This window comes from Perca flavescens, chromosome 5, assembly GCF_004354835.1.
Source record: "Perca flavescens isolate YP-PL-M2 chromosome 5, PFLA_1.0, whole genome shotgun sequence".
NCBI classification, from domain to species: domain Eukaryota; kingdom Metazoa; phylum Chordata; class Actinopteri; order Perciformes; family Percidae; genus Perca; species Perca flavescens.
This window is the reverse complement of record NC_041335.1, coordinates 17,447,057-17,461,826: the sequence shown is the minus strand read 5'-3', so window position 1 is coordinate 17,461,826 and position 14,770 is coordinate 17,447,057. Positions and strand designations below refer to the sequence as shown.

The 14,770-nt window shown below is 39.5% G+C and overlaps 2 protein-coding genes across 4 annotated transcripts in view; one reads left to right on the top strand and one right to left on the bottom strand.

Moving 5' to 3' along the window:
- Window positions 1-10,214, bottom strand: part of ssh1a (slingshot protein phosphatase 1a) — a 23,536-nt gene extending 13,322 nt beyond the window's left edge. Inside the window, exons 1-2 of one of the 2 annotated variants that reach the window (XM_028577497.1) lie at window positions 10,158-10,214; window positions 6,019-6,056 (exon numbers count right to left, since the gene is read on the bottom strand). Coding sequence is in view for 1 of the 2 variants with exons in the window: in XM_028577496.1 (XP_028433297.1) it covers window positions 6,019-6,056; window positions 8,355-8,435 (119 nt within the window). In the remaining variant the exon portion in view is untranslated. Of the gene's footprint in view, window positions 1-6,018; window positions 6,057-8,354; window positions 8,571-10,157 lie in introns of those variants that run through there. The other variant, XM_028577496.1, reaches the window with a different exon arrangement.
- Window positions 9,780-14,734, top strand: LOC114555248 (D-amino-acid oxidase). 2 transcript variants are annotated; one of them, XM_028577500.1, is made up of 11 exons: window positions 9,780-9,838; window positions 10,963-11,158; window positions 11,248-11,362; window positions 11,704-11,780; window positions 12,215-12,280; window positions 13,043-13,097; window positions 13,270-13,374; window positions 13,462-13,541; window positions 13,734-13,851; window positions 14,090-14,188; window positions 14,263-14,734. In XM_028577500.1, exons 2-11 carry the CDS (start codon window positions 10,965-10,967, stop codon window positions 14,383-14,385), a joined length of 1,032 nt encoding a protein of 343 aa, XP_028433301.1. In that variant the 5' UTR covers window positions 9,780-9,838; window positions 10,963-10,964; the 3' UTR covers window positions 14,386-14,734. The 2 variants fall into 2 exon arrangements, with proteins under 2 accessions (XP_028433301.1, XP_028433300.1); XM_028577499.1 differs by lacking the exon at window positions 9,780-9,838 and adding an exon at window positions 9,845-9,935.
- The last annotated feature ends 36 nt before the right edge of the window (window positions 14,735-14,770 follow it).

Here is a 14,770-nt window from a genome sequence, read left to right as displayed (position 1 = left end):
AATTGTGGGACTGGCTCTGGTGGCTGTAATTCTGCACCAAGGCTGAATTTCGGGAAAGAGACTTCAGATACAGTATTAGGGGACCACTAAGGCCTTTATAAAAGCATCCAAAGAGCACCATGTCATGGGACCTTTAAACAGCATAACCTACTATATTGGTGAACTGTATATCCTTGAAATAAATGTAAACTTTTTGTATGGATAGATCCCCTACACCTCCAAACACACATTAACCATTGACCAAATGCCTTTGGTTAAAAACAGGCATCCTTACAGTTTCACCAACACATTTTTCTATCCAACTCTGAAACTGTTCCCTCGCTCAGCTCTCTCTGATCAGACTTTCAAAACCCACATACAGAAGAGCAGGCCGGGGCCAAACAGATGATTTTGTGGGAACAATGGACTTCGTTTTGTGCACCTCACAATAAATTCCCTCCGCCTCCAGCACCACAGGAAAAAAGTGACAAAGCACGGGGGCGGACACTTCTTAACAAGAGCTTTTGTCTCCCTGTGGTGGATTTCTGTTTCAGTCTCTGTTCTCTGTTTGAGATTTATGTGGCTGTCAGGAGGGTCCACTGTCAGGGAAAGATGGATAATATGAGGCAAAAGTGGCAAGGGCAATAAGAGGGCTACTGTGTACAAATCCCTGCTCCTCATTTTTCATATTTCAACTAGTAGTAACACAACTTTAGGTCATCAGGTTAGCCTGTCATACCTGATAACTTTCCACAGAAAAGTTGCACTCTGAAACTTGTCTTTAGGTGTAGATCAAGAGCTGTCCCACTGCTTTACGGGCTGTACTCAGACGTCCTAATTAAACAGCCGCAGCTCCACTGTCTCTTGCCCTGCTATCAGCTTCTCCGCAAACACTAGGGCTAAAAATACTGTACATCTGGTATCAAAGCAAACAAAGACTATGACAGAAAAGCTTGCCAGATAGCCTCAATGATTCCACAAGAGTACAACCTACAGTACCTATTCTGTCTTTACAGGCAGAAATACAAAGTTGGACAGTTATATGGACGAACAGTCGTAGAAGTATCACTAATACAGTGACTTGTGCACCAGAGTTTCAGCTATCACTGCAAACTTATTTTGACTGAGATTGATTCAGTCTGCTGGCCTGAAATTACATGATAGTATCTCTTGCAAAATGTCCCATTCAACATCCAAACTCTTATACTGAACTAATAAATTAAATATTATTTATATATATATTATAATATAAATTATAGTAATATTGTTTCCAATCTGTTCAAAATCATAACCCCTGAGCAGGAAGTCCAAAGCTTTATTTTAGTGTTTGAGCTCAAATCTCACTTTGTTGCCACAAGTTCAAACTCCAAAAGATAAACTTAACTTACATGCGGTTTATCTCACTCTGGGTCAAAACAGCGTTCTCCACAAAATAAGGTAGCATCTTCAGCACAGCCTCCTGAATGGGTTCTACAACCAGATGCATCCTGTTGACTAGTTCGGAACCCAGGCCTCTCCGCTGGGAGCTATCTCCTCTTCATCTAGCTCCAGACAAAGTGAAGGAGCAAAGTGCAAAAGAAGAAGAATGACGGTTCAGGTCTTGTCCCATCGCACTTGAGTGACAGAATGACTGACAGGCTGCACTCATCTGTGTTGCTCAGTGAAGAAGTGGCGTCTGTACAGATGCCACTCCCTCTGTTTCTTCCTCCTCCCTCATCGGAGTGTCTCTGTGTGTTTGAGTGCGGGTCAGGCTCCTGCCTGGAGGGACGTACTGCAGTCTCCACCCGCCACCTCGGGTACACACAACTGTGCCTTCAGTCTGTTTTGTCTCTGTTGCTCTTTTAGAGTATGATTAAGCATTCACATCCGTAAGAAAGAAGAGCAATATTAAATTTCACCCCTTCATTCATGATAAGCACTTGTACACTTGCCCAAAGAGACACAGAGTCTTTCGCTTTCAACAAACAAATGAGCAATAGCCAGAAGGTTACAGAGAACAATGAATCCAGTAGAATTCAAGGGATGGATTTATTTCCCGTTCCTTTAGCAATAACTCTTTGATTCTTTTCTTCTCTTATCCATCAGGTCTGACACAGTAGAAAGTGACCAACAGGTTTCCTCTTTAGCTAATGCAAAACATGTCCACTTCCAGCATCTTGTGTTGCTATCCAACAAAAACCAGCTCTCCAAAACCCACTGAGAGTGCTGTTTTTTTCTCTCTCTGTCTTCCGGGGAAAGTAAGACCCCTTGCTCAATTGGAGGAAGACAAAAAAGCAGGAGGACTTTTGGCCAAAACTTTCTCTAAGGGGATGTCTCCATGTGCATGCCATCTTAAGGTTCAACAAAATCCAAGCTAGTGCCTCCAGGGAGCTTAACACATGGGCCAAGCATTGGTGGAAAGGGCAGTGAGAACTGGCAATCTCCCAAAACTCCCAAATCTCATTATACCCAGGCTTATAAGGGAAGGATTATCTTGTCTCTCTCTCTCAAGTGGCCAGCGCTGGCTGTCAGTCACAGTCACTCAGATGCACCACAGACAAACCACAATGTTTTGTGTGATTATTAAAGAGAATAACGGTAGGTGAAGTAGGAAATACCTTTTTTAGGTCTAACGCATCTGCAATAACAGTGAATACTCTTTTTAGATGCATGGAGGGGAAGGAAATTCAGAACTGAAATGAAATATAATCATGCAATGGCAGCATTGACATACAGTTAATTGTTGAAATTGAGCCGGCAGTTTAATCTCTGTTTGTGGGTAGAAAGCTTATATAGGCTATAACTTTCTTTCTCACTTTCCCTCTCTCACTAAGCATTCAACCCCCCCACACATACACAATGAGGTGGCACGACTCTGTTAATCTGGGAGGATTTGCTGACAGACGTTAACAAAAGCTCTGCGACACAGATAACAAGATAGCTCTGCTATTCTTCTCGACAACAGGACAACGTCTGTAACACCTGGTCACTAACAGACTTCAAGCTGACGTGGGTTCAGTCATGTTCCAGGTGGAAACTTGGACGGCTCAGTGTATCAGGTGCATGTAGAAAGGAACTTCCTCTGCATATGAGGTCAAGCTTTAGAAGCAGCAGACAGGAATGATGGCATGTCACAGAATTAAGGTATAGTTTGTTACTGCTGCAGCAGTAGCCAGATGGACCTGGATGGCGCCAAACACGACCAGATGTACTTTAAGCCACTGCTCTGAATCAGGTTTCGGTATGAGCAAAAGGTGTGCTGGATTACACAGAGGAACCACTGTTTTTTCCTGATCTCAGAGTGTTTTGCACACACCAGCACAGTGAGGGTAAAAAGCCTCCTCTTTGGGTTAGCAGTTGCATAATTCTGCCATTCTCTCACTTATACCACTGAGAGAGAGAGGAAAACCCCCACCTCAGATGTCAGTGGAGACACGGAGGGCCTGAGGAGGAAAGAAATGATGTCATCATGTCATTGAGGAAACATTAACCTAAAGACCCAGAGCTGGTGCTTCTGCTGCAGTTTGTTGAGCCTATGTTTCTCATATCCACACATATTCTACATTCAAATCCTGACACATGACACGTTATGGCATTTAAATCTTCACACATCTAGACAAGTGTGCTATTTGATTGAGAAAGTGTTGCGGTGAGTTTTAATGGACTTTCACATTTCTGTGAAGCTAATAATCTGCAGATCCTTTGTGTCACCCTCCGTGCTGTATCCCTCCTCCTCATTCCAAAACACTGCACCCCATATCTACACATAAACACACACACACATACATTTTCGTCCAACTGTGCTTCTTGCCCAACTCTGCTGTGTAAAAGGTGGTGAAATGAAATCATTCCTTGGTTCAGTGCCACCGACACCTGCACGATGTTTACGTTGGCCTCGATCAACCCCTCGGGCTTGACATCGTTATCAAGGTCAGTCGGAACAGCAGGTGAAATATTCTCACTTGGCAGTCGTATGGCTGTCCATCAACAGATTGTTAGTTTTGTTATCAACAGTACAGTTGCTATCTATCTAGTGTACTAGATTAGTACACCGTGATCTTAAGAGAAATAAGTCTGTCAAATAAAGAACAACCTACTATGCCATAATATTATAAAACAGGAATCTACTGGCAATTTAATTGCATAACATGGCTTACCAGCCCCTCAAGCAATCTTGAGGCAAGACAGGACTCGCATCATGCAAAGATCTTTCTCACACACATGCATTGCTTAGGGACATTGCAAAGGCTGTTGCATAACTGAAAATAAACTGAACCCTTAGAATGACGCATTTGCTTATCTTAGGGTGATAAATGTTATGCTTCTTCAAAAATTCCTCCAGTTCACAGATTATCCAAGTTAAGTTTTCAGCAATAAAGCTGTGACAAATCACAAAAGACACAAAAACATTATCAAAACTGCACATTCACATCAGAACACAAAATTCTGTCAACATGACTGACACATAAAGACCTATTTTGTCATCATTGTCAACATCGTGACAAGTCGATATTAGACAGTATATAGGACCAAAAGACATGCAAGCTATTACAAAAGCTCTTGTATTGATCTGATCTGAAATGAAGTCTCTCTAGTAAACAACTTTACTGTAGTTGGGGTTAAAATAAGCTATATGCTTACTATAAAATTCATGCAGAACAGTTCAGCTCGATTTTAGAAATGCATGTTTCCAAAGCTGAATATTTAAGAACAGAACATCAGTAATAACAGTCAAGTATATAAAAGATGCAAAATACAAAAGCAGCCCTTGTGGGTGTTTTTCCATACAATAGTTCTTCCACAGTCATTGCATTTCAGTGGGTTTATCTAATACTATACATTACGGAAGGTTATTGGAAGATAACATCCAGAAATAAACATTAAAGGCTGCAGAAAATTACAAAAACGTTTAGCTCGGTGAGCATCGTATTATTGCCCAAAATGTACATTTAAACTGCTGTTAATACATGAAGTAACATAATAAAAGTACAAAGCTGAATTGCCAGTTCTTTCTATTTGGAAAAGATTGTAACATTGAAACTGTCCCAGAGACTCTGCTACAGCTTTTGACAGAAAGCTGACAAAACCTTACATACTAAGGGCTGCGACTATTTCCATCATCAAATGCACAAAACACAAGTTACTTGAGCCAAATGGTTTCTTAAAATCATTTTTATTTAAATGTATTCTTGATCTTGTCTCACTATTGGGAACATATAAAAAAAAAATATTGAAATGCTTTGATTGCAACATCAAAAGGCTGTCGTGCACTGACTGGATAGTCATGATAAGTTACATACTTTAACACAGCTGGTAAAGGAGTAAGAAAATATTGTGAGTTATTTGATTCACAATATGTCTTTACCAGTGAAATAATATGTCTTGCCAGATCTTGCAGGGTGAAATGGTTTATTGTGTGAACACTCTGGTGCTGCTTTATCATTTCTTTTCACCAAAATTCCTGTCACCAGTCTCAATACACGGGCCACGGCACAGTGCAGCCTTTCATCTTTTGTTGGGAGACAAAGAATTAAATGTATTAATTTGATTGAAAGACACTGTAAATGTTCACTTTCGAAGCTATAATCAGCAAATATTTGTTGTTTTGACTCAGTAAATGACTAAAACAATCAAGTACCAAAATCATAATCTACCTTCTGTCAATCCAAATCCGTACAAGCACTCTAAATAAAACAACTGTAGAAAAGCCAAGTGACTCAACTGATAATGCTCAATTCAAGAACAAGTTCATCAATCTGAGTGCTAATAAAAAATACAGACACGTGTTAACATACTACTTGTGAGACAACTGCTAATAACATGGCCGTTAGGAATGGATGACTCTGCCAACAAGACAGATAGACAGGTGTTTAATTACACAACGCTTAGTTGTCCTCGTTTGTTGATGCCAGCTAGTCTGCCTGCCGCCACTCCAGATTTCACCAAATGACTCAAAGACAGATGCTGTAAATCAGTCAACAACACCTGCGTATAAAATTTGACCTGCTTTGCCAAGTACCATGCAACAGAAGGGCCAAACCTAACTTAGAGTAAACTTACCTCTGATTTATTCGCCGTTCATCTTCACTCCCAAAATCCTGCAATACAGATAAGAGAAACGATGATCAGATCGAAGCCATTTTGGCATTATTAACAAACATTTCCACCTAAACAAAAGCTTTGGGCTTGTCTACATTTTACCAATCGTAAGCTTTGGTAAATAAAATTGACAAGATAACCAACAATTGAGATGCTATACATACAGTGTTCATTCAAGTCGAAAAATTAGAGAGATGCTTAATTTCAATGTTGGTATATTTTTTATGGCAGATACTAACACTCTTGTCATTAAATCATCTGAGAAATCTGTACTATTGTGTTATAACAGCAATATAAAACCTCACGTGCTCATCTATTCCCCACCCTCAGAGAAGTGATATGCTCTTCGTAGTGAAAATGGGCTTAATAATGTTTGATCACACAGCGATTGTAGGCACAGAAGAAAATAGTTTGACTTCAGCATCAAAGGAAGCCGAAAAAACTAAGTCTGGCAGTACGCTGGATCCAATCAAAGTCAATCCTGTCTTCTGTTCTCCGACTTCTGTCAAATTCTGTGCTGCGAGCAAATACCAGTGAAGTCACTGCAAATGCAGGTGTGTATTATATATGCATTTAATAGCATCCACGCCACCTGGAGAAGCGTGGAAGACGCAGAGGGAGCTGACATGACTTGAATGCTCCTCAACATAAGAAATGAGCATACTAAACCTAATATGGCTGCATAGAGGAAAGCACAGTACGGACAACATATAACATGACAAGCAATTACATGGCAGGGGTATAATGGGGGCTGATGATGAGCAAGGCTGTGTAAATATTTTGACAGTTCAGCTGACCAGCCTGCACACTGTCATTTAGGAACTGTAAACTGACACTATCCACTGACAGGGAAAGTCTACAGCCACAGATGTACAGCTGCAGCAAGTTAAGTATACTCAGCAGGAAAAAAGAGAAATGCTATGGCATGCAGAAAAATGAGCACCATTTGCTGTCAGAAAATCATTCTGATAGGGGAGCATGTAACACTGCATGACTAACTTTCCGTTATTGTGTATTAGGTGAAATAATCTCACGCATTAACTGCCTCATGCCAGCATCTATTAAATCTGTTTACCTCCCTCTCCTACAGTAGTACTCCACCACCCCACCCACCCCTCATGAGTAGATGACATCATAGCTGCAGCAGCTTCCTGCCAGCTTTTTCTGTCACACCTCACCATGTTGCTGAACTACACCAACTGCTCCAGCAAGACACCGAGGTACAGGGACGAAACCAAGTTAAAGCAACAAAACTCCTTCATAAGGAGCAATCTATTTGCAACATTTAACATGTTGCACGGTTTTTGAACATGCTGTGAAAAATAAAGTCGTCATCTCTAGCTGAAACATTGATGGTTGTAAATAAACTCATATGTCATGTCTGTTACCTATGATTTGGTCATTCAGCGCAGAATAAGGCTTTCCTGTTTATAGCTGGTGGTTGGCGCCCTCGTCTGGCAGTGAGGAGAGGACAATACTTGTACTTAAAAGTAGCAAAGAAAGTTATCTTTGAATGATTACAGTTTTGAGGCAACTTAATTTCCCCCATGCTGTGAGTGCCTGGAGAACTAACAGTTCAATCTAGACTATATACTGCGAAAGAGAAGTAAAGAAAAGCTCTTTATCCCATGACTGTTTTTACCAGACTGAAAATCTCATACTTCCATATACTGCCTTGAGGTACCACAGGACAGCACAGTGGAAATTGACATAGAAATGTTCTGTGTAATTGACTGCCTCTAATGTGTTGTCTGCTAAAGAGAATATAGCTAAATCAAACCACCATTCTAAAACATCAACATCTCAGATTTAATTTGAGTAAATTAATGTAAATTTAGCAGTGTGTGGACTGCAGCAGCGCCATGAGTGCCTGTTGTTGCTGTAACGTTACTGATGGTGTGCCAGACAGACTGTGTGATATAGCTATATTAATATCGAAGAAAAACACGTTATTATCAATGTCAGCCAGTCACATAACCAGCTAAGCTACAGCTTATTTCATTCATAAGGCTCTTGTCAAACTCAGCAAACGTTAGCTCTTTAAAATTAAAACCACATTTAACAGCTGTGAGCATGTATTTTTTTAAATAATTTAATTGCATTTAAAAATTAGAAATCTACCAGCCATATTGATATATGGTGGCCAGCAATATCTGATTATGCTACCGTTAGCAAAAAACATAGCTAGCATAACGTGTTAACTAACGGTGCTAATTTAGCTTCAATCAGCGGGCCTTTCTCCACCAACACTGCACCACACAGGAGCATCATTTTTGTTCACCAAGGACCAAACTGACCTCCCCCGCGGTGGTGGTAGCTGTGCTGGCGGTGGATGCGGCGCTCGGGGTCGGGGACCGCTGCAGAGTAACCAACGCCATGGCTGGAAGCTGTGGACGCACCGGCCGGCCGCTGGGCCTGCTGAGCTGCTAGCTGCTGAGCTAACGATACATACAACTGATGGATGGACGGATGGATAGAGGGAGAGGCGCCGTATTATTCTGCAGGCAGCTGGCTGTCTGTGCAGGAAGTCCTGCCTTCAAGGCCCCGGTCATGCTGATGGCACTTGTAACTATTTAGTAATAATCACTAAACACTAATAATAAGCCGATGCAAGTTCATTTGTATACCACCAAGTATTTAAAGTGCTTATAAGACATAAAAGACGACAAGAGGAGATATAAAAGAAATAAATAAGTAGGATAAAAAAAATACAATAAGATTAACTTTATATAATAAGCTACAATGAAATAAAACAGTAGCCTATAGAGGGGAAAAAACGAATCACAGTGTAGCACAATATATTAATAAGTAACCACAAATTTGTGTCAAAAAAAAGAAGTAAGCCAATAATAATAAACCTAAAAGTGTGGTGGCTGATGTTTGGTGTGTCCCCGGAAATCTGTTTTCACTCTTGGGCGCTGAATGTGAAAGCAGCAGTCAAACTTGTACTTGTAGCCTACTGGAAGCAGTCCTATAATTGCAGGCAGTCCTATGAGTAGCTACTTTGCACCAGTACTAGCATTATTCTGTAGAAATGAATTGTCCATTATCATCATTACTGTTATTGTTAACATCTGTGTTGTGCTACCTAAAGCTGCTGTGTGATATATCCTGGAGAGGACATGAAGAGGGCTAGAGGAGCCAGGCAGCACTGGAACACTTAACTTAAATGGTATCCAGGATCATTTATGATTTCAGTAACACCTGTGGGGTTGTGGTACGTAAGCGTGTTATGTATGTGGGAGAATATATATATAAACTTAATTGCAGACCCAGGTCCATATAACACACAATACAGTATAAAAAATATAAAAGAGATACAAAAATACATAATAATTACACATTAACCCATAGGATATACAGGCTATTGCATAAACATACCAAGTTATAGCAACATGGTATGTTTAGAAAAATATGCATTCAATGTCAATGTCTTTCTCCATGGTGACAGCTAGGCATCAAATTGTTTAAAAATATATTTAATAATTCTTAACCCATACAATCCACCCAGAGCCCCCTCCATGATATAAAAAGGAGGCCTATTTACATTCACATGAGAACTTGCAGAAAACAATGAGTGAATACATGCATGTCCACGAAAGGAGGCACTGATACTTGACTCGATAGTTGAGCTTTGAAACATACATAGATACTGTTCTCTTAATACATCCATGATGTACACATGTCAATGTGTATACCAGCCATCCATGGTGCTGCTGAGGAGCTGCTGTCTCCGCCCCTCCGCCCATGTGACAGCTGGACCAGTGGCGAGTTCGCTGAGGTGAGTTGTGAGCATATGTTGTGAGCATTGACATATATATAAGGTTGTGAGTGACAGACAACATTTCCTGCATTTGGGGCCGAAAATCTGCCTGAAGGTAAAGCAAAACTTTACTTTACTCAAACAGATTTACTTGTGAGTGGATCATCTGTACAAATCTAGCCTACATCTGATCTCTTCTGCTATGCAGCATTTAGGCTATAAGTTTTGAGTTGTCTTGAGTCTTGAGTCTGAAATACTGCGCGCTCTGTTACATAATACTGTAGTTACTCTGCTATAATATACTTTTCTATTAGCTGTTAAGTTTGTAAAAGTTTACCTCAGATTAGTGCAGGATTCAGTCCAACAGACGACGCTGAAGTTGGCTTCCGATTCGCAGCTTCCGATTCGGCAGTTAAGGAAAAATGTAAGGGAACTTGTAGACCACATTAGACAAGGTCCAGTTCCAAAACCACTGTACCAAGATTTGTCAAATCTGGACTGAATTATCCCAGAGAGGCTAAAGATTCTTAAAAACCCAGTTTCAGATTAGTGAAAGCCTTATTCTATTTGTGAAACAGTAAAATCTCTCTTTATTTCATTTTCACAAAATAAATTTTTCACAAATCTGGAATAAATCTGGGATAATTTAGTCCAGATTTGACAAGTCTAGGTACAGTGGTTTTGGATCTGGATCTGGTCTAATGTGGTCTACAAATTTCCCTTAAATTTCCCCTTAACTGCCGAATCGGAAGTTGCAAATCGGAAGCCAACTTCAGCGTTGTCTTCTTCTACTACTTATACTACTACTACTACTACTACTACTACTACTAGGCCTACTACTACTACTACTATAACTACTACTACTGCTACTACTATAACTACTACTACTACTACTACTAATAATAATAATAATGATAATAGTAATATATTTTCAAGTAATTGTTTAACAATATATAAATAATAATAGAATAATACTTTTCTAATCTTTTATCCAATCATATCCAATCTGGCGTATTAGAATACAATACAATACATAGTACTCTAGATTTTCCTCCAAGAAGATATTGGCCTGTTTGCATACAGGCTGCCTTTGTGGATGAGTATATCTCAGATGTAAATCCATTGCGCTCATGTTAATCCAGACATGCGGGTGGCAGTGATTGGAGCCGGAGTCATCGGCCTGGCAACAGCTCAGAGCATCTATGAGCAGTATCACTCCATCGTCAGTCCACTGACCATTGAGGTGTATGCAGACTGTTTCACTCCACTGACCACTAGTGATGGGGCTGCTGGCTTATGGCAGCCATATCTCTACAATAAGGGCAACGTCCAGGAGACGTAAGTGCATTCTCTTTAACTCTTTTTCGATTCTCCACTTTATCTGTAAAAAGTGGTCAAAATTGTAATGCTGTATTCCTCACATTTAGAGAATGGAATAAACAGACATTTGACTACTTGCTGAGCTGCCTCAGTTCACCAGAGTCCATACAAATGGGTATATTCCTTCAGTCTGGCTACAACCTCTGCACTGAACCCGCCCCAGTGAGTAGTACTTAGAGAGTAGACTGAGAACACACAGTCAATCTGGCCTCAAAGATAAGATTTTACCTTGTTCCGTATGCTTTTTACAACCAATAGCAAAGGCACTGTAGTAATAGTTAAAATCTAACTCATATAACCTCAATAAACACAGTACATTAGTATTCAGCCTGACTGAAAGTAGAGCTTTGTTCAGCCACATAAAGATGGGTGCCTGCAGTGGTTGGAAAAGAGAGAGGCCTCACCAAGGGTTGGGTCAGACTTGGGTTAATTAGGATTCTGTATTGTGATCAGGACATGCTTAGGACATGAATAATGGTATCTTGACTTGTTTTTGATTGCAGGATCCCTCATTTAAAGATATTGTCCTGGGCTTCAGACAGCTCACAGAGCGAGAACTGCAGATGTTCCCCGGATACAAGTAGGTTTCTTGCGGAATATGCCATGAAAGCAAAACATTAAAAGACCATAAAGCAGAGCTGCAAATAGTTACTTAGTTAGGTAGATTGTTACGCCAAACATTTGACAATTTCCACAAGACACTGCTGTATTTCAAAAATATAGAATACAGTAAGACATCAAACCAACATACAAAACCAAAATAAAATTATGTGTATATACATCTACAAAATGTCAGGTAATAAATACTTAGAAAGAATGAAAGATACAGTTTATGCTCATTTGTATCCTGATAAAAGGCTTTTTCCTTAAGTGCATCAGTGATGTTTAGAAAATCTATTTGTTTTTTTATCTTACTAAATAATATATTGCGTGGTTCCCAATAATAACAACAATAAAAGATGCAAATATTTATGATTGAATAGATGATCTGTCTGTCTCTTTTAATATGTCTAGTCATGGGTGGTTCAACACTGCTCTCATGGTGGAAGGTAAAGCATACTTACCTTGGCTGATGGATTGGTGAGTGATTAACTTATCTCTTAGGTGACCGCCCGTGTGTAGCACCTGTTTGCAACATCATGTATTACGCAATAAAAAGATGAAAAGAAGCGCTTTATTGCTTGTGATATAAATGTTGTATTAATTTCAGTTCCTAATTCCCCTCATGGTTAATAATAAAGTATAATATATTTTTATCTTATCTTACATGTTAAACACATGTTAAAACACAACCTCAGTTGAGCTAGTCTGTCTGTCTAAAGTTGTTTATCTATATACTGTGTTTACCATTTTGTACTGTTGTCCAATATATATATATATATACCATACATAGTAAACTAAAATGATACCACAGTGCGAAGTAAAACATAGTGTACAATCAGTGATCACTAACTGAGAGCTAACTACTACCATGCATTGTGCAGGCTGGGGAAAATGCAAATTTAGACAGCTGCCAGATAGCAATGACCTGATTAGTGTCTGAAATATTTTTAAAATGTTTCCATTTGACACCCTTTATTTAGTTTTATATAGGACACAAACCTCAGTCTCCTGGGTGGAAGTCCTGTATTTGACCTGTTCATCCTCCACACTGCCCTCAACATACAATGCCCTATACGCGGTGTAATGATATGTCAATTAATGATGTCCTCATATGTTGTTTAGGATTACTGGTTCAGTTTAATCTTGAGTAGTTTAAGTTTTACAGAAGTTAAAGAGTGTATTTTTCAGGAGTCGTTTTGTGGTGCTCATACTATACATCTGATTTTGTATTATTCTCAGGCTGCAAAAAAGGGGTGTGACATTTTATCACAGGAAAATAAAGTCCTTTAAGGAGGTTAGTGAAGACTTTTCAATAATAGTTGCATATATATTTGTTGTTATACATTATGTTTTATTTTTCATTTTAGGAATGTTTTTTTTTTATATTGAGTGTCATATCATAACAGCCAGATGAGTGTTCCTACTTACCTCGGGAAAGACTCACTAAATGTTTTCACTTCATTTAGCTAGCAGAAACTGGTGCAGATGTGATAATAAACTGCACTGGGGTGAGATCAGGAGAGCTCCAGCCGGACCCTGAGCTCAAACCAGGCCGGGGTCAGATAGTAAAGGTGAGAGCAAACAGTGTCAAATGTCTGTAGATAGATAAAGGCACCGTGGAAATAGTGGTTGAACCTAATTATTCCTTTGTTTTTTAGGTTGATGCTCCGTGGCTGAAGCATTGGATTATTACCCACAGTTCAGACAGTGTCTACAATTCACCATACATCATTCCAGGGTAGTTCTAGTGACACAAAACACTTAGAAACACTGAAGTTTAGGAACAAACTGCTCCTGAAGAGTTTGTAGTGAGGGATAGGAGTAATTTGGATTTATAGTATCATACACACAATGCATGTTGCCAGCAATAGTTGCAGTGGTTGTACTGTGTTGTCTACTTCATGAGCAAACAGAACATCTGTGTCTGCAGGAGTCGTCTCGTGACAGTCGGTGGGATTTTCCAGTTAGAAAACTGGAGTGAACAGAACAACTCTACTGACCATAAGAAAATCTGGGAAGGCGCTTGCCAGCTCGAGCCAAGTCTCAAGGTGAGATGATATCAAAGAGCCCATAAAAACACTTTCTGTGTCAACTGTAATAAATTATTTACAATGCATCTTCTGTAGTGCTAAATTATTTAACATTTTGCGTTTGATTGATATATTTAGAATACTTATTATCTAATTCAGTCCTAAACACATTAGAGACAAGGAACAACTTGGTGGCAAAATACCCAAATCTAAAGGTACACAATGCCCAAACATGTCTTGTTGTTACTAACCTCAGCATGCTAGGATAGTGGAGGACTGGGCCGGCCTCAGGCCTGTTCGGAGCAAAGTCCGCCTGGAGAGGGAGACCATACAGTCTGGTGCAACTACAATTGAGGTAAACTTTTACACTTTTACATTTTTTAGGAATTTTGGTCATTAAACTTCTAAAGTATTGTGGCTCTCAATCAGGTGATACACAACTACGGCCATGGAGGTTTCGGACTCACCATTCACCGAGGCTGCGCCCAGGAGGCAGCGAGGCTCTTTGGTCAGATTGTGGAAAAAGGCAAAGGTCCAAAAGCTCGCTTGTAAATTTGTGTCCATCAGTAGTGATTGGTGCACTTCGAATTTCAATGTCAGTGCCTTGTATCCTATACTGCACAAACTGTTCTTGTCTATAACTAACATTCACATCAAACAGATATTCAGTATAATATGCCTTTGTGGTAATTACATCACTTTAAAACAATGTAATGTTTGTATGTAACTTTAAAGAGGAGACACTTCAGGGAATTTGGGTAATTTGAAGACGTATATAAAGTGTACATACCTTTTGAAAATGTACTCAACTAATGTGGAAAAAGTAGACAAACTTTTACTATTGATAATCATCATAACTTATCAAATCACACTGTTTAGTAATAAATAACATGTCATCACATCTACTAGTTTTTGAAAGATTATTTACTTTAGTTAT

What these genes read in the sequence shown, in the direction of transcription:
- LOC114555248 (XM_028577500.1), top strand. Translation starts at nt 10,965, where the DNA reads ATGCGGGTGGCAGTGATTGGAGCCGGAGTCATCGGCCTGGCAACAGCT. An exon ending in TCTGCACTGAACCCGCCCCA is followed by an intron (nt 11,363 to 11,703) that starts GTGAGTAGTACT and finishes TTTTGATTGCAG; the next exon opens with GATCCCTCATTTAAAGATAT. An exon ending in CAGATGTTCCCCGGATACAA is followed by an intron (nt 11,781 to 12,214) that starts GTAGGTTTCTTG and finishes TAATATGTCTAG; the next exon opens with TCATGGGTGGTTCAACACTG.